The 24,056-nt window shown below is 42.9% G+C and overlaps 1 protein-coding gene across 1 annotated transcript; it reads right to left on the bottom strand.

Moving 5' to 3' along the window:
- Positions 1–13,048: 13,048 nt before the first annotated feature.
- LOC106047623 (hyaluronidase-1-like) lies at positions 13,049–23,085 on the bottom strand. The gene is made up of 3 exons (XM_013199201.3): positions 22,168–23,085; positions 14,976–15,065; positions 13,049–13,822 (listed from the first exon to the last, which is right to left on the bottom strand). The coding sequence occupies exons 1-3, from the start codon at positions 23,083–23,085 to the stop codon at positions 13,394–13,396; spliced, it is 1,437 nt and encodes a 478-aa protein (XP_013054655.2). The 3' UTR covers positions 13,049–13,393.
- Positions 23,086–24,056: the final 971 nt, after the last annotated feature.

Raw genomic sequence — 24,056 nt, forward strand, 5'->3', positions numbered from 1 at the left:
TTTCAGGCACTATTTTCAAGACTTAAGGGACAACATGACACGGATCTTCCAGTTTGTCTGTAAAACGTAATAGAAAAGGCATTAATAATTATTGCATATACATATATATGAACTTGCATCAGCCATATCTAAGGTATCTGCCATGCTAACACTGAAGAAACAAAGCGGGCGCGAGCTAAACCAAAAAAGGGGTAGATTTTCAGAGTAGTACCTCAGTGTAGGTCTGTGTATCAGCCCACAGTAGCTTGTCTCATCAGTCCAGGTCTTACTGAAATCACTGAGGAGGCTGCCATCACTGCAGTGGGCCCCAGGGTGCCTTAATGGCTGTGGCTGCTGTAGATTAAAAGGTTGATAAAGAAGCAGTTTCCTTATTCTTCAAGCTCTCTTAGTAATAATAAAAGCAACTATAAAATCAAACCTTAGTTTTTATCACCGTCTTCATAGTTTGTGAACATCCCTGACCTGCCTAGTACGGTGCCAGCCAGAGATACTCCAAATAGCTCTAAACAACCACACATATTTCACTCCCATAGTGCAGTACCATAAAGGGATACAAGTTCAGACCCCTGACAAAAATAAAGCAGATCCATGAAAGCCTGCTCTGAGCTATTTATTAGCCTGGCTGCACTCTCACATTGAGCTAGTGCCTTCCAGACCAGCTCTGGTAGCCTTGCACAGCACCTCATTGTGCACTGTGGACTTTGATGCCAAAGCCTATGACCACTGCTATGAGCAGAATCATTAGTCACAAGGTCCCTGCTGATTATGTGTCAGTTAAGCAGAAAAGAAACCAGGCAAAGAGCAAAAATATATATATTTATATGTAGGAAGGAGGGAGGGAAAGAGTGAGAAAGAGAGAGAGAGATGACCATGAAGATGGTCATCAACCTGCCCACCACAAAAAAATCAGCTTCTGACCAGTGGCATGCCTGAACTTGGTTGAATCAGTGAGCCTGAGTTTTATACACAAGGGCATAGAAACCACTAAGAGCTTAAAGCATTTGTTATATCTGTACAATAACAGATTGGTAAACAGTAATAGAGTCTTCAGCTGTGTTCTCCTTTGCTCACATAGTAAGTGACCTCTTATAAAGACATTCCCACATACAACGAGGGTGTGTGCCTGTCTGTGAGGATAGCACTGCCACAGCTTCCTCTGCTTTGCTCTCACCAGTACAGAAATCACCCACTTGGTCTTATGCACCCTCCAACCTCAGGCTTCCCCTGCCTTCAAAACCTTGGGGATATCCCATGTAGCCATATAACCAACTCTGAGGGACGATCATGGATTTGTATTTGAGTCCTACTTGTTGCTCTTCTTCCTCAGTCCTTGCCTACCTGTTCATTTCTCCTGGGACCGTGACACACTGGAGGTGAGAACCATGGGTTTTATGTGGGCAGCCAGACTGCTACATATACTAAGGGGAATTGCAAGTGTATTCCTACCAGGCATCTGTGTTATCCTTCCTTTATCTCAAACCGCAAAAGCAATCAGATATATCCATCCACCTGGGATAGCTTTATGGGCCTTCTCACACTCCTATTTATTTGCTATTTCAGGGTAGGACTAGAAAGACTTAATCTCAGGTACCCGGAAAAAAAAAAAAAAAAAAAAAAAAAAAGCACATTAACATCCAAACAGCCAACCTAGGTATTTTTAATAGATGCTTTTAGGAGATAGACATATAGACATTGACTGTGACATCAGAGAGATCAGAAATGTCCTAGCTGCTCCTTTTCCTTCTGCTGACCATGCAGGCAGTCCCCAGGACATGGCAGTGCAGTGCAGACACTGCAGAACTCAACATTTCACGAGAGAAGCCTCACCTCTGGAGACTTGCAGTGCATTTAGTGCAGAGGAGGCCCGGGTTTTCAAAACCACTATCCATATATCCACAAGTAGCATGGTGGCATTAATGGGCCTTTTTGAATATAGCTTTAATGAAAATTAGCCGAATTTGCTGAGTATCTTCTCTGAAAGCATATACCATACCAAGAACTCAAAGCGTGCCCTGTGTGCTCCCCTCTGCCAGCAGAGACCTCCCCGTGCCGGAGCATCGTCGCTGAGCCGTGCTTCTGCAGTTCTCAGAGAATCGGAGCTGTAAAAAATCCTGCCAGAGGGCAGCACATCCCTACAATTAATTTTGTCTTGAATTGCAGCACGCGCTTTTAAATTGCAGTGTGTTAAGTTGCCCCTTTGAGATCTGTGCCACTGTCCTGGCCCCCTGCTCCCGCATCTGTCACAGGCTGGATCGGGGAGGTGCTAACAGCAGGGCTGGGCACATCCCTGGGGCGATTTGCCCCAGGATTCAGGGAGGGCTTCCCACACAGGGCCTGTCTGCATTGATTTTCACATGCAAAGGCACAGCAAGCAGTAGAAAAAAAATGCCATGGGGGACTCGCACGGAAAGATATTTCTGGCTGCTCTATTGTTAAAGAGGAAACATTTACCACTTTATATTCCTGTGTGAGGGCAAATTGCTGAGTTCTGACTTCATTCCACTCGATGCGTTGAGCCATCACACAAGCACACACATGCTCCAGCTGGGAGCACTCTGAAGTCACTTGTTTGCAGCTTGCCAAAAGGAATTCCTGTGCCCAGGCTCTGCTCAGGATTTTTTCCTTTAGCCAGGTTTTTCAAATCTGCTTTTAGTAGTCCAGGGTGACAGCACACGCTAAAATGTTCTACTCCTGTTTTTGCTAAGTATGTCTTTCATATGTATCTGTCAAAAGTGACAAAAAAACAGGATGAGCATATCCTGTTATACCCCTTCTGCTAATTACATTTTTCTGTAAACCAAGTCAGTACAGAGGCAGTCCATGCTGTTGTCCAGCTGACCCTGAGAATGCACAGTGGGCAGCAATTCCCAGCAAAGAGAAGAAAGTGGAAACCATATGTCTTTATTAGACAGCACGCAGCTCTAGCTGGGACCAAGCAAAACCAGCTTAAAACAGATGGTTAAGATCTGAGCGGATATAGAGGGTATTACTTAAACCAGATATTTAAACCACAGAATACTGCTGAAAAAAAAAAATAAAGAATTGACTAAATGGTAAAGAAAAGACTAGGCATTCATCAGATTATGCAAAGCCCGTATCCCTCTCCCCCAGTCCAGTTAGAGCTGAGGAATGTACTTTCAAACCTTGGTATTTATCTTGTAACAAAAATCCTACTTCAGAGATGTTACGCTATTCTTATTGAGGGATTAGAAAAGTCACAGATGATAAATAAAGACAATGATCTTTTCTCCTTTCTGGCTAACATTGTTACACAAGATGACATTGACTCAGCACAACCCTGATTGTCTTAAAACAGGCTGTCTCAACAGGCCAGCCAGTCAACAAATACTCTTATCAAAGACGTGCATGGTTTATAAAACAAGAATTTTCACACCCACAGAGATCCAATAAAATCCCTGGATTTTTACAGAATAATCCTTTTGTTGACTTTTTATCAGCAAAGCTAAAGCTGATGCACTCAGAAGTCTGATGAGCTGGAACAAGTTTTGTCCAGCTTAAGGCATGCTGCTAGAAGTGAATCTTGCTTCCTGTGCCAGATCTGCATTTGGAGGCAATATGCTTGAGACTGCACAGATGCCCAGAGGCTGGTGACAGGAGAGATGACCCTGAAAGAACAGGAGGGTGTATTATTGTTATCCTCTACCTTCCCTCACAGGGACAGGGGCTCGTTAGACCAGTGCATCCATTAGCCATTTGCCTGGATAAGATTTTGCAGAGCATCTCTGTTGTTAGCAAATGCAGGGGACTATGCAGCATAATGAATAATAAAAATGAAGCAGGATCTCACCTCACTGCTGCCTGACTAACTCAGTGATGCTCGTGACTGATTGTAGCTGAGACTCAAGCCCTTTTAGTACAGTGTTTCACTGATCCTGACGAAGGTGCTGAATCCTGAGCAGCATGAACTGTCATGGGACATTTTATAGTGTTTCAAACCCTGGGCAGGGCACCCTGAAAATGCTACAAATGAAAGTCTGAATCTGTTGCAGAAAAGGTATTTTCCATAGCACCTGTGAGGAATAAGCTGAACAATGCATCAAAAGCTGTAAGTCAGCATTTTAACATACCTATGGCGTGTTGGTATACAGATACTGATAGCAACTTTGCAGTCAAGTTTAACCTGTTATGAGGAAAGATTGAGACTACTGGACAGAGGAGAGCAGAGTTTAGCAAAACAAGGCCCAAGTCTGTGTGGGGCTCATGAGGAGTCACCTGGCCTCTGTTATCTCAGCTCTTTTTGCCACCATAGTGGAGTTTTGCCGTTATCTATGTAAGACTGCTTGTAGTCTGGTGGTCTGCTAGATATCTAGAGTCCTGAATATGGAAAATGAAGAAAATTGATCAAGTGCCCTTATGCCATTTACTTTTCCTCTGGTTCATGCTGCACAGATGTCTCTCGTCTGGAGACAATCACACCTGACAGTAGCCCAGCCTGGGAGATTAGGCTCATGCTTAGCCCTAGCAAAGAGGCAGCTGGTTTGACGGATTGATTTAATGGCCCACTGAAACATCCATAAAATCAGTCTTAATGCTTGGCTTTGTGTTCCATGATGCTCTAGATACCAGTGACGGTCGATTTCTGATATACACTGAAATAATCAAAGGGCTTCTTTGGCCTAGGTCCAGCCTGGCAAGGTTCCCAGTGCTCCATACCACAATTTTCCCCATTTTAAGCCCAAAGGTTTTCCAGTAACTCTCTTTTCCAAAGAGGGTAGCCTTTGCACTGGGAGCTAGAGTCAGGATACTTATGTTATAGAATAAACATAATGGCCTGAATCCTGGAATAGCCTGACTGGTCTGCAGTCCTATCACACTGCCTTCATGCGATAGTGTATTAGAAAACTGTAAGGATTACACCATTGGCAAAGCAAAGGAGGTTTACATTCCTTGAGGGTACATCATCCACGAGACATGAAGCCTGTGGTCAGGAGTTAGCTTAATCTCTGACTCCCAGGATGCCCAGCTTTCCTGCCACACCGCTCATTTATCTGTAGTTCAAAATACTCACACCGCGCAGACCCAGGTTTAGCAGATGTTCTTGGAGGATACAGCACAGCATAGGCAGCCCCCTGACTTAAGGATGCAGTAAAAACACTGTGGAAGACCATTTTAAGACATCACAACTGCTTGGGCTTTCCCTCTTCAGGGAGCTCCCTCACTTGCCAGAGCATATCATGTATCCACACAGTGCGGACAGAGAACAATTTTGGACCAGAAATGGTCTTTATGGTGTGTTATTGCCATCTTTTTTCCTGCATTTCTGAGGCTACTGAGAGAAAAGAGCAAATACCAACAGTTTTTTGCTGATTTACTATTATTACTCATAGCATTTTAAATTGTGTTGAACTGATTCCCTTAAGAAACAGTTTTCTTCTTTCCATTTTCCTGATTCAGTGGTATGGTAAATCCTAACCAAAAAAAAAAAAAAAAAAAGTTTTGCTGTTCTGAGCATATCTTTCTCACAGAAATTAAACAAAAGGGTAGCCCGGCACAACAGCAGGGAGTTGACTTTCCTCCCACCAGCTTTCCCGCAAGCCCAGCAGAGTTGCTTTGCGTTTGCACCGGAATAAGACCGGCCCCCTGGACCGTGCAGAACAAACACCCACATGCTCTCAGCAGTGATTACAGCTCACACCCAGCACATTCGGGTGACATTCCTTTCTTCCCACTCCTACAGAATAACTGTAACGCAACAGCAAAAATAAAACAGGCATTCGATTCTTTCCCCAACCCCCCCACCGCTAGTACATTAGAACTAAATGTTATTTTTGGAGGGAATACAACAATTCAGTGTTGTCAATCCCAGGGATTATTGCAATTATTTTAAGACAGGAATTGTGTAAACCCCGGTAAGCCTCATGTATGGATTGGTTTCGAGCAGGAGACTTTGAACAAATCTAATGAGACTGACCAGTGGAGTGCTGGTGCAGCCTCTCGATCTAGCTCTCGTCTGCAGCCGTATGACCTGCTGCTTCGAAGGGAGCACAGAGAGGGGATTTGAAGGAATTGCTGCAGACTATCCTTGCAGCAGCTGGCGACTGCTAAGAACTAATGGACCGGTGCCAGCCTAAAAGGAAAAATCTGAGGATAAGGAAGGCAAATGTGAATATTTCACGTCTGGTTTTCACCTACTGCAAACGAATGATCGTGTACCATCTTAAATCAGATGGGGTTGTGCCCCTGTAAGAGTGGGGAAATCACAACAAAAATAATAAGAGATTGCATGCTGGAAAATCACGAATCAAGTACTCGCTATCAAAAGCAGGGTAATGACCACTCAAGTTAGCATCTTCACTGCAATCAGGTCAGTTTATTATCAGGATTTGATTCAAGTGTACTTGAAGCTGAGTATTGCTGCTGAGGTACAAATGCAGCAGTGGTACTCACAGATTGCTATTCCTTCCAAATCAAGATGCATCAGTACCTCAGCTGCTACAGAGGCCCAGGAAGAGTTTGTCTTATTTCTCCCTACTTCTAGGATAAATAGAAATGTTGTCCAAATTCTACAAAACAAAGTTCAATGCAGATATTTAAGAAAATAACACTTATCTGTGTATAAGTCCAACTTTTCCAAAGGGCTTCAGATCATGCTTGTGCAAATTAACCCCATGTGATCAGCTTCGCTTACTCAAGGACTTTGCAGGATCTTTGTGCATGGCTCAGTTTCACCACGTTTGAAGAAGACCCTGTGACAGAGCAGCGAGGTGGCACGCACTGGCACTGCCTCCATCCCAAGCCCACCTCAGCCAGCTTGTACCCGGCCTGGGTGCAGTGCACCCGATGGCTCCCACTGCAGCCCAGTGAGGGTGACGAGGGGGCAGGAGGAAGATCAGAGGTGCCGCTGGATTCTCACACAGGGGAGTCCCACAGCAAACAGCCAACAGGCCTTGGGCCTTCTCCCAGCATGTGAACTGGCAAATGTCCTCCCCGTGGCCACTGAGCCGAGGCAGCCCAGCATGGTGATGGAGACGCCTGGCGTGAGCCTGTGTGTCTGCATGTCCATCGGGAACCATGGGCAGAAATGACAGGCTGATTCCCCCAGCATTAATACACGTATCAAAGATCACTTCCAATGTACATGGTGAGATGCATAAGCAGCCATACATGGGGGGGACAGCAGTGATAATTTGATTTGAAGGCAAATGTCAGCTTAGGAAAACCCGTACATCGTTGTCCTTACTGCAGTCAAGGGCTGACTTGTAGGTCCTGGAGGGTTTCCACAGCATAAAACCCTCCTACCAGAGGGAAATGGAACTGCAGCCAAAGTAAGGAGCAAGTTCAGTAAGGGATAAACTAAATACTTTTTGTTCTGTACTGAAAACCCAGGTTTTGAAGGAGCAATATAAAAAATGCTCTTAATAATCTGCAGTCTAATTGTCTGAGAAGTTTATTACTGGTGTGCAAACAAACATTGTTTTTCCAAAAGCTGCCCACAAATGTCAGACTGCTTGGCTATCTGAAGAGAAAAAGCAGAAGCAATACCCTGGGCTGCTTTGCTTCTCACAGATACAGGGCATCTTAAATAAAAAACAGAAGAGTTTGTGCTGTAATGGAAAAATGAGAAAGGAGCTCTGCCTCTCTGAGAAAACAGGCTGCCAGTGTGATAAAATATCATGCTAGACAAAAAATAAATAAAATGTCTAAGAAGGCCACTTTTATTGCTGAAAGAGAAGCAGCCACACGAGAGGTCTAAAATATTGTCCTTTGAAATTACAGAAGTCTGCTTATTTTTAGCTTGTTAGATGCTGTCAGCTTCCTGTATAAACTCGGTTACATAATGGACATAATCTGCACCTCAGCAGGGACCGTACGTGCCAAGCTATAAGGTTATGCAACTGCCTCCCAGTTTGTTCCCACAAGACAGAAAACAAAACCTCGCACCCATCTTCGCTGTTCTGCTTCTTCTGGGGCAAAGTCAGACATACAGACACATACAGACACATATATCATAATATGCACGTGTGTATGTTCAGTCATGTGTACACATGTATGCATGTTCTTTTGTTTTCTTATTGCATGCTAAATGAGGTATTTCCTGAATCAGAAAAAAAATAATACATCGGAATTATTCTGGTGACATTAAACAAGGAATAAACTGGTATGCTGCAGCTATTAAATGCAGCAGAATTAAATCCCAAACTTTCTGAAGCTACCAAAAAGTTCCCCCCTCTTTTCTAATCTGACCTCCAAATGCTCCTTATTGTTGCCTGCAATGGTATGTGGAAAATGTGCAGTGCCTTTGCTGAGTGAGAACAAGCTAGTGGCTTTAATCTCATTAAACAGTGTGTGACATTGTTTTTCTTTGTAATTTTTTTTTTGAAGGACTGCATTTTCGTCTTTGAGAAGCTGTACTGTTCCCAGCCTGTATTGTTCTTCGAAGTGTACAAAACTATATCGTTTCCAACTTATTTTTAGAGTAACCTGTGTTTGCAAATACTCCCACTCTCTGAGCCCGGCACAGATTGACAGGAAATTACTTTTCCCGAAACGTAAACACAAAAGCAGTTGTGCCTGCCACAGTGTCTTAAGTGTATCAAAGTTTCTTTGGCAAAAATCTTTCATACGTCTTCTTATTACGCATGATGTGTGGTTTTAATTCACTTTCCATTAGTTGCTCAGAACATGCAACTGCATTTTACAGAGTACAATATACCCTGCTGAAGTAACGCTACCTATTTCTTGCTTGTCACATGGCTTTGCTACTGATCATTCAAGCTTTGTAATTCAAAGGTTGGTGCTAGCTACATTTCCAGACATGGAAAAGAGACAGCATACAGAAATAGAAAGCCCAGCATGGAACAGATGTATGCACAACGGCATTCATTCAACTTCAATGCAAGCACAGGATGAATTGAGTGTAGGAGATCACTGCCCTTCTGAAAAATAATTTGTCTACCTATTCATTTTTTATTTATTTTTGCTGATTACTAAGATTTCTGGGTGCACAAAGCAGGTGTCTTTATCACCAGAACAAACAGTGACCTAGTATTAATGAGATGACTTTGAAAACAAATGTTTCCATTGCTTTGCATGTACATTTACACAGTAGTGAGAGATAAAAAGGAACACATTTCCCCAGCTTTCAAAATTTTGCAATATTAAATTGGCAAATTTAAGAAAAGCTGGAGATCTGACAGTTGTGCTTCTGTTGGTATTGTTTATTCTCTTACAAGAGGCAGAAGATTAGAGAACTCTACAGGTCAGCATTTTGGAAGAGTTACAGAAACTTATGGGGTCTGAGTACACAGCATCTTGAAGCAGAGGTGCTCCAGATCATATGCAGAAAATGATTGTTCCTATGATCTCAGGGAATCAAATCCCACCTCCCAGGATCAATTATTCTTTATGAGCTGGTTTTAAGGACATCATCATGTGGCTTAGAGCACAATTCTCTCCTGCTTCAAACTCTCCTTCCTCCAAATAATTCTATCACAGAGAGACATCAGATTGTGTATTTCCAAAGACTGGACTATACAACTGGGCCAGAAAATAAATCTTTGTAAAATTATAGGTACCAGAATGATCAGGCAAGACCTACCACAACAATTGCAAATAGGTGTGATCAAAAATGCGTTTGAAAGTCTTTCTCTACTTGCAATTCATTATTTGTACTACAGTAGCATCTGGAGTTTGATTAGATCACAAGTACCATCAAAGAGAAAAGAGCCTTATTAAGAAATAAATTGGTAAGATTGTAACTACATAATACTGTGTGGAAGCATCAATGAAATTAAAAAAAAAAAAAAGATACAGCTCCCCTACCCTCCAGGTAGCTGGGGTTTGCAAGAATGTTCATTTGAATTTGATTTCAGTGTTCTGACCCATATTGTCAATTAGTCCACCCCTTATTTTGAAGACTATTATTAATTTAATGGTAATAGAGGATAAAAAAAATCTCATTACCAAGGTTATTACCATATTTCACATTTCTTCACATAAAAGGGAAAAGTAGAAAAACAGCATATCAGTTAACACTTCACTGGATGGGTGCTGAGGCCTCTGATGAGCACAAAGTACACATGAAAGAAGGGATGGGAGCAGAGGGGTCTATGGACCCCCTTGCTTTCGTGGCAGCCAGCCAACAGGCCCTGCAGGGTGGTGCATCCTCTGTGGTCCTGCCAGGCATCAGGCTCCAGCCAACCTTGCACAAGCCCATCCTGCACCTGCCCCAGTACAGGGCACAGTCAGGACCATGCTGTTTTTATACGTGACCTACAGCATATTCACCAGGGCTAAAGGGATGAAATGCATCCCAGTTTTGGTACTGCGTGTGTAGCTGGTGGTCACACATAGGAGCATGCAAGCTGTGGGAGCCCTTGCAGTCGCACAGCCTCTGCCCGTCCCAGTCAGCAGCACAGCTCAGCTGTCTCCTACCCTACCACTGACAGCTGCCATCGTACAGAGCTTCCAAGGACACTGCCGAATGGTAAATATTTTGTTCTAAAAAAAAAAAAAAAAAGGGGGGGGAGGGGGGGCTTTAACTAGCTGAAATACAAAAAGTCTATATAATTACATTCACATAAATGCATGGTTCCATCAAAAAATACCATGGAGCCCAGGCCAAATTCTGGTTTTGGTTTTACCCAGGGAACTCTGCTGAAGGCAACGTGGTGATGAGAGATCTTTGTATCTGGGATCCTTTGTATCTACTACCACAGACCTCATACACTCCTCCATGTGAAATGATAACCTAGACTGAGGAAGAGCCATTGGGCAAATTTACAACTGACATAAACTGACAGAACCCTATGGACTCGGTAAGTCAGTCAACTCTGATAGCGTATATACATCTCAGACTGACCTGGGATTATTTCCAATTCACCCACAGCGTTTTTACTGTTTGTATAAACACCCTAGTTTCAGTCTGAAGCCACAGTTAACAACTTTCAGTTTTCTTAAACTTTAATTCTAATCCTCTTCTCTCACAGCAAAACGGGGAAGTTTTTTACCTTCATTTTTCTGTCATCTATTGCTGTGGCATGCTGCAAAGTAAAAGATCAGTGGCAAATCTCTCCTGTAGTTTCTCAGCACAAGTCATTACAGAGTCATTACTCAAACACTATAGCTAACAATAAGTCTCTATTTAACTGAAGTCAGTCCCATTTCAGTGTCTGGATTTAAGGGGATCATTGTGGCCTTAAAATATCCACTGCAGGTCTGTTATGAGCTGGGTGAGTCTGAGCATCTGTTATGGGGCTGGAGTGAGTCAGACCATCATAGTTCACACCAGCTGTGAAACTGGTCTTGCCAAACCAAATAAAGGGTTTTTTATTGTTATGTTTTTTGAATTTATTTTATTTTTTGAGGGGTTACTATGAAGAAATGTTTAGAGATAACAGGAGATTACAAAGAATGTGAAACAGCATGGCAAATTGTAATCCATAGAGACATCACAGAACCATACAATATCTTGAGTTGAAATGAACACCCAAGGATCATTGAGTCCAACTCCTGGCTCCACACAGGGTCACCTCAAAATCAGACCGTGTGTCTGAGAGCACAGTCCAAATGCTTCTTGAACTCCAGCAGGGCTGGTGCTGTGACCACTGCCCTGGGGAGCCTGTCCCAGTGCCCGACCACCCTCTGGGTGCAGAACCTTTCCCTAACCCCCAGCCTGACCCTCCCCTGTCCCAGCTCCATGCCGTTCCCTCGGGTCCTGTCGCTGTCCCCAGAGAGCAGAGCTCAGCGCCTGCCCCTCCGCTCCCCTCGTGAGGGAGCTGCAGGCCGCCATGAGGCCTCCCCTCAGTATATGTGAAGTATCCTCTTCACATAGCCCTGCTGACTTTAAGGAAATTGCTGCAGAGTGGGATACTGTGTAGGAAACAGTGACATCTGGCCATAACTAATCAATACAGTCACTATTCATGGTTAAAAAAAAAAAAAAAAAAAGTCTTGGACCTACATATGTATTTCTCCTTTATTAATGCATACCATGCTCTGGAACAGCACTCAGTTGAACCCACCATATGACAGCCTCAAAACAAATTTCAGTATCTTGCCTAAGTCACAGAGAAATGTAGGGAATTTCTTGGTTTTGACATCAATTCAATGAAGGCATTCATTGTTTGTTACACGGAAAGGCTGTGTAGAAGGTAGATATGTTTTTGGTGAAATATACTTGTTCACACATGAGCATGGACCAATGAATACCTAATAACAAATTAACACGCTACAACCTGACTGTGACAGGATGGCATTTTATATATGCTATATTATCCAATAATGAGGGACTCTTTAAGCTACAGAGCCTCCAAAGGGGTCCCCGTCTAAATCTGAATGAAGGTTGCAAGCCAAAATGTTGTCAGTAAAGTCCTTCAATTTCTCCCTCTCCTGCATAAGGGAGACACATGCTAACAGTGGGATCAGTCAGCCTGCTTCTGTTTTCCAGCCACTGACCAGCTTTGCTGGGTGACTGAACAACAGCTGTACAAGAGCAGAGCTACCAGACCCATGTTGCTAGCAGAGCAGAAAGCAACCCCAAAGGGACCAGTGACACCAAGCAGTGAGGCAGAGGAAGTACAAGACTGCCTGCTTCCCAAGGGCTCAGAGGAAAGGAGAAGCATTCTCCCTTTGTCTTCCTTCACAGGAATGCTGCAAAGTGCCAGCACAAATCTCCAGGCTCAGGAGCCCCTAACCTAAACACGTATACATTCCGCTGGTTGACTGGCGCTTGTGGCAAAATGAACATTTGACCCAGTTACTGGTAATTGCAAAGATTTTCAGCCAAACTACCTTTGAAACTGATGGCACAAAACTACCACTGGAAATACTGATAACACTAGAAGTAACAAGACACAAATTAGGCCTCGAAGTACTGAAATACACATTTTTTAAAAGTACGCACTGCTACATAACCATCTGTGCTCTTTACATGCTCCATGCAGAAGCATTGGGATCAGTGAGTTGTGGTGGCCGTGGATCCAGGGACCGTGCTGCTGCTCATGCAAAATGCCATTTGACTTCAACAAGATCCGCAGTGAATGGTTTGGGATCCCTGGTCTACATTAATATTTTTCCTCATCAACATATGTTAAATCATCCAGCCCTGGAATAAAGAGACTCTGGGTCCCTTTTTCAGCTTCTACGTGGATGAATCTTTATACAGGCTTAATCAACCCTTTTACTCAGATAAATTTTCCACTGTAGCAGCAAAAGCTTTATCTGCTTAAAACATGAGTAAAGGAGTTGGTCAAAAAGGAGCTGCCTGAAAAATGTTTAATGTCTGGAGATATTGCAGAAGGCCTGGGACATGAACAAAACAGCGTAAATGTATTTAATCAACAATGTCTCTCCCCTTTGTAAAAAAAACTTGCTAAAAAATGGAATTCCTAGTGGCACCGTTTCTTATTTCCTTGCACTGCCTCAGAAGAGTTTAGTATGCAGTATAAAGCAGAAGAAGCTGCATGGCTCCTAAGAGAAAGACATAAAGCTTTTGTTTTCTCGATCTACTCAACACAATGTGAGCCCAGTGCTCCTTTAGCCTTTGGTCAGGCAACTCACAAAATATTCCCGTCCATCCTTGGTAACACTGGCACATGAACCTCTGCCTCATGGCTTCTATATTCTCCAGGCTCGGTTTACCAGTCACCTGCAATCTTGGCCCTCTCCCTGAGTGACGGACTCGAATTTTAAAGTTAGTGGGTGGCAAATGGAGGTAAGCAGAAGAGTCGCTGTTTTTGCGGATGCATCTTCCGTTCTTCTTGCACAGGACTTTACTACAGAGTTTGGCTGCTGAGGTCACATTAATGACATAATGTCCCAAGGGTCCGTCAATATATCGTTTCACAGTTGAACAGCTCTCCTATAGGAAGTAAAAGACCATGACACATTAATCAGTAGCTAGCATTGTGTCCAAATTTCATATAATTAAGAAGATACTAGTACAAAGCTGTTCTTGGCTGCAGTAACTTCTTGAGATAAATATGTCGGACTTACATACTGGAGTAATTGATTGTTTTAAGTGAGATTACTTCCATCGGTAAGATTAGCAAAATATTGACGTTTACTATTTTCGCCGTTTGGGTGCTTGGTAGCAACATACTGTGTTTGACTGGAGATGTATCGATATGACTCTGATCTCTCTGATCTGAGAATAACTTGTTCTTTAAGTGGAGATATCTGGTAACTGCTGACAAGGAGCAAAGTGTGTGATTAATAGGTTTTAAAGCACATATTGAGTCACTGCTTTGGTCCTGTTTTCTCCAACTCCTTCAGCTTACTGGGAGCTACATCATACTCAGAAATCAGCACAGAAGTTGCAGCTAGGAAGCTCTAGATGGTTTCCCTACACCTCTGCTAAAGTCAGTGGTGCTTTCCCAGAGACTTCAGGAGGAGGACAGCAAATTGCATGAAAAGCAGAGAGGGAATGGAACCAAAGCCCAGCCTGGGTTCAGGATGGAAGAGGAGGGGGATCTAGCCTGCCATGCCCCCTACAAAACCCCAGTGCAGCTTCCTGCTCCCTCCATCACTTCAGGAAGGATTTGTGAATGCCCGAGGAACCTGGGAGGGCTAAGTAAGCCATTTCTTTTCTAGCAGCTTTCTTTTCTATCTGCCATTTCAACACAAATTCCACTTGTGACCAGAGAAAACTCCCCCTCTAGACCCCATTCCTTCCCTGGGTCTGTACAAACTGCCATAGCTATGAAGAAGAATGCTGTAAACAAGCTGTGTTTACATTTGTATGCTATTGCTTCAAAACATGTCTATTTTCTAATCTAGACTCATTATCGCATGCTGGCACAAATGGCCTGCTTGGATCAATGTGCTCTGAAGCAATGGGACCTCTCAGCCTAACTAAAGCACAGAACTAATAAAACCTTAAAGTAATCCCGAGCCTTCAGCCTCAACAGTAGGCCGGTGACTATGATAATGATAGATAGGTACTATGAAGGGTATGGTGGCAGAGAAAAGGTATTGAAGTGATTCCTAAGTGCTAATAAACCAATAGGACCTACCTTTGAGCTGGCGTATTGCATACTGCCCCAGAGAACAACTCCAGCTGCTCCCAAAGCTGCACTTTCACCAATGGTGTTGACCAGATCAGTCTGCAAAAGAAGGCCAAAAAAGTCAGAAAACAAAGACACAAACCTAAAACTAAAAATAATAATAATTTTAAAAAGCATTAGGATACGGGCATCATTTTTTTCCCCCAGAGGAGACAATGATCCTGTAGTATATTCTTCCCAATAAAACCACTGTTTGGACGGGGTTTTATTCATGAGTGGGACTAGTAAATAAAAAAGTCTTTAGAATGTATTCACAAAGGGTCCTCCAACCAAACTGGTGGCGTATGAGTTGAATGGTAGGTTTTATCTACCAGTCTTTGAATGATTACCATATGCAGACACCATTTTGGCAAGTGATGTTGAGTATGATCATGTCATTGGACTGTTCCTGCAGTGCTTCGTTGCAACTGATAGGCTTTAAGCAGGTGCCTAACTTGTGCTGCATTAGCCACACCAGTTACAGTGCTGCTCTTCAGACCAGCATGAATACTGCTATTCCAGGAAACACACTGTTGAAACACAAGCAGCTCCCTGTGCTTCTTTATCCCAAATGGGAAGAAAGCACACATTTAATGACTTAACTATGTCCACTTTTAGACCTGTACCAATATGCAGTCAAATCATCACAACTAGCAGTAATGCAGCTCCACCATAACATAGACTGTGTGTAGCACAGGAGTCACTGGTGCCTTTCCAACGATATAGCAATGAACCATCCATGGATCTTGAAACCATTCCCTGAAACTGTGAATACTGTGTCAAGAGAAATGCGATTAAATCTTACAAAGTAGGGAGGAAAGTTCTTCTTCCATCCCCGTATCTCAAGGCATGACCAATTACATTTAAAATCATTTCTACCTACAGTAATTGATTACTGAGTAATTCCTGATCATCAGTGTTTGCAAGGACAGATTCTACAATCTTTCTTGTTTCTGTAAAAAAAAAAAAAAAAGGAGCAAATTCCTTTAAAAAGTTACTGATGGTCTTCAATACAGTCTTTTAATCTCTTCTTAAGAGAAAACAGTACAAGAAAACAGCCAAATTATCACAGTATGGTCATGGACCTTAGAAATACAAACTCATGGAGTGTAAGACCTGTGTTATTGTTGCAAATTGCTACTAAATAATTTATTTCACTCTTTAAGTGGGCCTGTTGATCTACCAGAGAATAGCAAGGAGTTCCCATTCCTGAAACATGGATGGCCCAAGAGATATACAAGGAGGCATAAACAAATACACTGGAAAAAGGAGATTCTGCTGAAGAGTTCAAGACTATGACAGGGAGTTGTAGTGAGCAGTAGTTTTGAGCCTTAGCTGGAGGTCAGACAAAACAGTGCAGGAAAATCTGCAAAATTTGAAAGAGCAGAGCTTGCCTACTGCAGGGCTCAGAGTGATATAGCGTATAGTCGGTCTTGCCTGAAGATCATGTTGTTGCTGATCACGCAAACAGTCTTTTAGAGAAAGGCAGTACTCTTAAAAGTATATAGTCTGGTGATACTTTTATAAAATTAGAGTAGTGTGTGCTGCAGGTGTTATTTTCTAGTGGTTTTCTTCCTACAGGAATTAATTTATCTGTTAAAAAAAAAAAAAAGTGAATTAAAAGTCAAGATATCAAATGTGAAAAGAATGTGAAATATAGCCTGACCTCTTGATAATGAGGGCTCCTAAGCTTTTATTATCTACAAAACATTTTATAAAGACTACCCAGATACAAAGGCTGGATGTTAGGCAAACAATGGTTCAGTAATTTAGCACTAACGCATTAACAAATCAATGAAACATTTTCGTTCATCCAAAATAAATAATCAATAGACAGTTAGCATTGCTGGATGGACTAAGATCTGAGCAAAACCCAAAACAGAGATTTTGTAAGTAATATGCTTTGGGATTTAGGTGCTTGATTACAAGTCAGTAAATCCAGATTTGATTCTCTCATATTCCACAGCTTTCTTTTGTTAATTGTCAAAATAGTTTAGGTTTTTAAACACAAAAGTGTTTCAGCATTTTGTGTATGATTCATATGGATATAAAATAGCAAAATTCAAGAGCATGACCCTTGAAGTTCCCCTTTGGATGTGTGAAGTCTATTGGCACAGGTAATTTCACAAATGAAGTTCCCAAAGCACCTAAGCTTCCACCTTTGTGCACACCTAGAATCACCACCTTGCCAATGCTGAGAAACTAAGCACTTTTCTCAGACTAAGGCCAAAATGTGACATTTGATTGGAAGGCACATTCCCCTAGGGATGCTTGAAGGACACTAACAACACCTGCACAGGTATTAGATGCTGTACAAATCAGTAGGGATTTCATTCAAACAATCTCCTTCTTCCTTATGCTTCCTCCCTCTTCTGGTATTCCTTAGAAGGCCAAGTGGTAGAAGTCCTCCACAGGAGGAAAGAGAATTAGAAAGGCATAACACGATTTTTTCTGTCTTGTTCATGCTTAAAAGGTACATTATCTCCAGGTACATGAGGGTTATCTTCACTGTGAGGTTACAGACAACACTTAGAGGGGAGCATTTCTCTTTCTGATGCCATTTCACTTTGCACCAATTAAATGAAGGTTCAAAGGAGAGCAAGAGAAACAAGCATGAATCTGACTACAGCTTATGATTAGCTCAGCTTAATAATTACACAGCTTGCCCACAAGGAAGGAAGGAAGGTTTCTGACTGTCATTTCTAGGCATAGCTATGTCTTTCACTGAATGACTGATTCATGTTAAGTACCTCAAAAACCTTTAGCACAGAAGGGCTCTTCTTTGAATAATCTATGAGCACTAGATAGTATCATCTTCGCTGGGTTAGAAACTGGCTGGATGGCCGGGCCCAGAGAGTTGTGGTGAATGGAGTCAAATCTGGTTGGAGGCCGGTCACTAGTGGAGTCCCCCAGGGCTCGGTACTGGGGCCGGTCCTCTTTAATATCTTTATCGATGATCTGGATGAGGGCGTCCAGTGCACCCTCAGTAAGTTTGCAGATGACACCAAGCTAAGTGCGTGTGTCGATCTGCTCGAGGGCAGGAAGGCTCTGCAGGAGGATCTGGATAGGCTGGAGCGATGGGCTGAGGTCAACTGCATGAAGTTCAACAAGGCCAAGTGCCGGGTCCTGCACCTGGGCTGCAACAACCCCAAGCAGAGCTACAGGCTGGGAGATGAGTGGCTGGAAAGCTGCCTGGCCGAGAAGGACCTGGGAGTATTGGTGGATAGTCGGCTGAATATGAGCCAGCAGTGTGCTCAGGTGGCCAAGAAGGCCAACGGCATCCTGGCCTGTATAAGAAGCAGTGTGGCCAGCAGGTCGAGGGAAGTGATTGTGCCCCTGTACTCGGCTCTGGTGAGGCCGCACCTCGAGTACTGTGTTCAGTTTTGGGCCCCTCGCTACAGAAAGGACATGGACGTGCTCGAGCGAGTCCAGAGAAGGGCGACCAAGCTGGTGAGGGGTCTGGAGAACAAGTCTTACGAGGAGCGGCTGAGGGAGCTGGGCTTGTTCAGCCTGGAGAAGAGGAGGCTCAGGGGCGACCTCATCGCTCTCTACAGTTACCTGAAAGGAGGCTGTAGAGAGGTGGGGGTTGGTCTATTCTCCCACGTGCCTAGTGACAGGACGAGGGGGAATGGGCTAAAGTTGCGACAGGGGAGTTTTAGGTTGGATGTTAGGAAGTACTTCTTTACCGAAAGGGTTATTAAGCATTGGAACGGGCTGCCCAGGGAGGTGGTGGAGTCACCATTTCCTTTCTTTCTTAAACACTTGTTCTTTTTGGTCTAGACATTCCCTAACTCTTTCCTGGTCTCTGACAGACACTGAGAAGGTCCTGGATTCAGTCTGAGCAGGCTGAGAAGAGACCTGAACAGAGAGATGACAGCTTCGTGCTCTGACCACCAGCCAGCTGCACTGAGACGGCACCACCACCACTCTCCCCTGCCACAAACCTGGTTAGAAAATAAAGCTCTCATCCCCCATCATCCCCCATTTGGATATTTGGGGGGGGGGAAGGGGAGTCATAAATGACTCTCGTAACTGCTGAGAGGGGCAAATTAGAGACACAGATAGAGAGGTGCCTCCCTGAAGCTCTGAGCAAGGCACACCAGCTCCAAGAGAGGCAGACACGTGTCCATCCTGCAGCCATTCCACTTTCAGGACTGAAGCTGATGTTGTTCCTAGCACAATACAGCCTGACATTAGTGGGGCTCACTGGCATCGCTTTTCCATGTGAGTGTAATGAGACAAATGAACCGGTAAGAAGGTTTTCTGGCCTCTGTTTCTAATCTTTCTAATCTTCTTTCTCATGAGGAATAAAACATGCAAGTTTAAAAATTTTTTGTCATCATTTTAAATATGACCATCATGGCATGTGTCTAGGTGGGGAATCTTGTTTCACTCTTTGTATCAGATCCTCATCCATCCGTGATAGAGGGCTGTCCTGAAGACACAACTTTACAGGTCAGCTTCACTCAGGTATTTCTCCAAGTGATAAACAAGTCAACAAAGCCCCTTTCCTTCTGATCATAGTTCTGATGCTTGTTCTTGTTCCAGCTACTAAAGGCAGTGTGCAACAACCAAAGATCCTTAGGATTATGCTGGACTGTCCCTTAGCAGAGAGCTGATTTGGCATAGAGGAGGAAACTCCAGATCCTATCAATGCTTCTTCATATTTTGGTCAGCCAAGTCACCACGTTGCCCACTAAAAAAGTAGGAGGTGAGCTGTTTCACTTCGGGAGCCTGAGAGGAAGCTGGATGTCAGTCCTTGTTACACGTTGAGAAAAGACAAAGAAGTAATCTTTCTTTTAAATTTTGAATGGTGTCAGTTTCAGACATGCTTTTTCTGTATTCAGGAATGGTATTGCAAACCTAGCATGGCAATGGCCTCTGTACACATGCACACCTTGGCATCAGAGACTATCATCAGGACTATCTGTAGGTGAATGAGAGAAATTGCTATCCATTTTTTCATCATTTGTTGGTTTATTTATAATTCTGCTTTATTCATGACTCCAGTCTTCCAGGCAGGAAGCACAGATGCTACTGTGCAACTCCTCTCTCCCACACCGTTAGTAGTGAATTGTCAAGACGAGATTTCTAAATGCCCTGCAGACGGCAAATTGCTTGTAGGCATTTCTAGCAAATACAGAAACCTTTCATAATGATTGGGATCCCAAATCACAATTTATAAATTGCTTCCAAGGAAAAAAGCAGGATGAGTTTCTCAGATACCTTCTGCACAGCTCACCTGATTTCCAAGTACAGTCAAGGTGAAAGGCACAGCAGACACAGCTACAGCATCAGCTTCGGAACTGTGCCTTGTGTCTTTCTGAAGGTCTGCTAGACCTGTACCTCTCCCCTAGTGACTCTGACCCACAACCATTGTTCCTGTTTTCTCCCACTGTAATGTTTACTGTATTTATCGTACTGTGTACAGAAGGCATTACACGCAAAGCTTGAATGTGTCACCTATTATTCCTTTTGGACCACAATGCCACTACTCTTGTCCAGCCCAGTGGGGCAAGGCAGTGGTTCTCCTGGCCCCTTCCCTGTCAGAGTTGAGGTCCCCATTAGCCTGCTATCACCATTTCTCATCATACTACACTGGCTCCATTTCTTGTTGCACTCACACCCACTGTTGCTGGCACTCGGGGGTTTAATGCCTTGTTTTTAGATTTGTGAGCTTCACTTTGGGGCATGTCATGGGTCAAATGAGAAACTCCAGTCCAGTCTAGAATCTAGAAAAAAAAATACTTAGAATATCTTAACATGGAGTGGAGCACAACCCAAAGATGTTTCTACGTCTATGCATGGATCTTCCCTGGCTGCTGGTTTATAAAGTGATCTTTAAATCATCTAATAAAAAATGTCTGTATGCAATTGAAAAAAACAGAAACTGAGTTAAAGAGTATAACTTACGAGGAGCACCACAGTACCACTGTACTATTCAGAAAGCAGTTTAAGGTAAAACAGTAACTTTATATTTTGAACAAATTTTGAACTCGTGCATAATTGGTACGAGCATGTTAGTTTTCATAGCTTTCAGTAACATTTGTGGTATTTTTATATCTATCAAGAGACTGGTTTATTTTATAAAATCTATTATTACGGCCAACATTTGTAGATTATTCATTTATTTCATGGCCTGTTTTAAGCTCTTCAGTGAAGGCATTCTGGGTGAAATCCTGCCTGTACTGACCCCAGAGGCTTCTTGTCTTCAGTGGGATCTGGCTTTGCCTGTTTGTACATGATTTCCAAGACACCTAGGACCTGCAGTTTCCACACCACGCAGAAAATAGCTGCAAAGAGCCACCTGTTGCTAAAAATGGGGCAGGCTGAATTCACAGTTGCTTCAATGTGCCGTCTGCTTCCTAGGAGCACCCTGAAAGGCTTCTCAGGCTGCTGAGGCTCCACCACCCCTGCCCAGCTCCCAGCTGCAGCCACACACAGCTTGTGGCCTGCTGGTCTGACTGCTGCTTTTCCCCTTGCCCCTTCTTGTGGTGGTAGCTGTATATTCATTGCACTTTATCGCTGGTTGAAGGAACATTGCATGACTCAAAAACTCAGTTTCTTTCTTAGAAAGACTTCACAGTGTTAGCACTAAATGTTGGATCAAGAAGGCATTTGAACTTGTTGTACCTCTGGAAAGCGAAATGGCCAGCGCCCATCATGCAGGAGTTAGGAACTTCAGGCCGGACCACTTTACTTGACTGGTTTATTTCTGTACTGAATGAATTTCCACTTGGATAATGGAACAAAAAAGCCCTGAGGTTCCTTTCTTATGAAATTTTACCTTTCTATTATACTAATAAGTTTTAAACTTCACAAAAATTTGTCAAGTTCATTTCACAAGCTGTCCTGAAGAATCAAAATAACAGGATGAGTTACTTCCTTAAGGGAATGATTTCTTTGCACTTTCTTTCTAAATTGCCCTAATTAAAAATACACAATGTTATCCTACAGAAATATACCAAAACACTGCAGGATTAACTATTGAACGGTGGAACGTTTTGTACGGTGACTACAGTGCTTTCTTATGGAGCGGTATATTTTCATTAAATATGAAAAACTTACATAAATGCTTATATATAAGGAAAACTTTTAGAAAGTACCTTTTCTAAAAGGCTGTTTCTAATCTCTACATTTCTAAAAAAGTCTGTGTGCTTACCTCTGTTAAAACATGAAAAGTATAGGCATAAAATGGTCTGGAATAAACAAAAACCGGCAAAACGTAGTCCTTTCTAGCAATTGAGGCAATACGTATTGCCTCCTTAACCCGATAGTGAACAAATTTTAGTGCGTTTGGACTTGACTTCAGTACATAATCCAGGTATATTGAAGGGTAGAGAGCAGTACTTTCCTTCCACAGCCACAGCAGGAGATCATTGCGGGAAGACTCAATGGCTGGGCATTTTCCTGTGTATGTTTGCGGATGCTCTTTGTAATCGTAATTGTAGCAGTCTGGGTAAAGATAGTAACCCCACAAACCGTTTGGCCTCATGTGTTCAGCCAGAAGGATGGTGTTGTTCATGAAACTCTTGCCAGCATTTTCAAATTCCTCTTTAGCTACTTTCCTAATTTTGTCCTCTGACCACTGAGGATGCTGTCGCCTTACCATCTCAAGAGATTTATTTCTGTAAATGCTTTTACTGCCCCAGTTCCTGTCCCACTGGGGTCTCCAGTTTTCCCAGTCAATGACTGCAAGTCCCTGGAATTTCTTCATGGGTATGCAATAGTCAATGTCAGACTTTGCTTTATTAAGGTGCTTGATAATACTTTCATTTTGGGGCACCCCTCCGTTCACAGGATCTCCGTTGTCTGAGTAGTATGGATAGTATCCCAAATGAGTGTGGTAGAAGATTGTGACATTTGATCCACTCAGAGTCTCGTTGGTGTTGGACGTAATGTCAAAAATGCTGAGATCCAGGTCCACCTTGTAGCGCAGCCTGCACTGCTCGGTGGGCGCGTTCCACACCACGATGAAGGGCTTGTGCAGGAGCAGGGGGGCCTGCGCCTGCTTCCGCAGCTGAGCACCAGCCACTGCAAGCAGTGCTGTGACTGCCAGCCGTTTGATCCAAAGATCCATGGTACGCTGTTTTCTGGGAAATTGTTATGGTGTGTCCCTGAATACGAAAATGAGAGAAGACATTTTACGTCAGTAGCCACCCTGGAGACAGATGGGATGTCTTTGGGTTTGATTTGCTTTTGTTAATGTTACACTTGGTGCAAACAGAGGAAAATGCAAAACTGCGTCTTGGAAAAATGAAGACTAATTTCGAGTGCTTTGAAAGACTTTTCAGCAGACTTCACTTTCTGGAAGTGTGTTCTGATGCTTGGCTTTTCTTGCTTTCCTCTTCACCCAGACACTTAACACACTCAATTCATACCTTTCCTTAATACTTACATGCTACAAGAAATTAGTTAATAAGAGAATAACTTACAACAGTATAGAAAAGATCATGTTGCTCATTTCAAATATCAGCTTCCAAGTAAGATCTTCTACAGCCAGTCTGACTTGCTTAGAGCATCATCACAATGGGGCTGAGGCCCTCTTTATTATTTGTGTATGCTATTGTCCACATTAAGGGCAATTTAAACAAAAGATAGGCACATCTACTTCACATGGATTAACCAAGAGATTTCAGAAATGCTGCAATTTTCAGCACATCTGAAAAACGGTATATTGTTACCTACCCCTGAATTAGCTTTCATTTTCTAAATGAATGGATGCCAGAACAATAATCAATCTGCAGTCTAGAAGGGTGAAGCTATTAATGGCTTAAAGGCTTAAGCTAGTTATTATACTGAAAGTAAATTAAATATCAATATGTGAAAGAAAATAAATTATGTCAAGCAGATCTGAACTAGCCAGAAAAGCATCCTACAGCTTGGAAAAAAAAAAATTAAAAGGGGGAACTAGTGTATAGAAGTGGGGGCTTATTGATATTAATTTTTCCTTTCAGGGTTTTTTGCTTCCTCTGGCTGTAAAGCACACTGGTTTAGGAATTACCAGTACTCTGAGAGCTGTCAGTGCTGCAGGGCTGCTGGTACCCAGGG

Source organism: Anser cygnoides, chromosome 1, assembly GCF_040182565.1.
Source record: "Anser cygnoides isolate HZ-2024a breed goose chromosome 1, Taihu_goose_T2T_genome, whole genome shotgun sequence".
NCBI classification, from domain to species: Eukaryota; Metazoa; Chordata; class Aves; order Anseriformes; family Anatidae; genus Anser; species Anser cygnoides.

Excerpts from the sequence above, each read along its gene's own strand:
- LOC106047623 (XM_013199201.3), bottom strand. The coding sequence starts at position 23,085 with ATGGATCTTTGGATCAAACGGCTGGCAGTCACAGCACTGCTTGCAGTG. Across the intron at positions 15,066-22,167 it reads CTTTTCATGTTTTAACAGAG|ACTGATCTGGTCAACACCAT; the intron begins GTAAGCACACAG and ends CTTCTTTTGCAG. Across the intron at positions 13,823-14,975 it reads TGCAATACGCCAGCTCAAAG|GAGAGCTGTTCAACTGTGAA; the intron begins GTAGGTCCTATT and ends TACTTCCTATAG.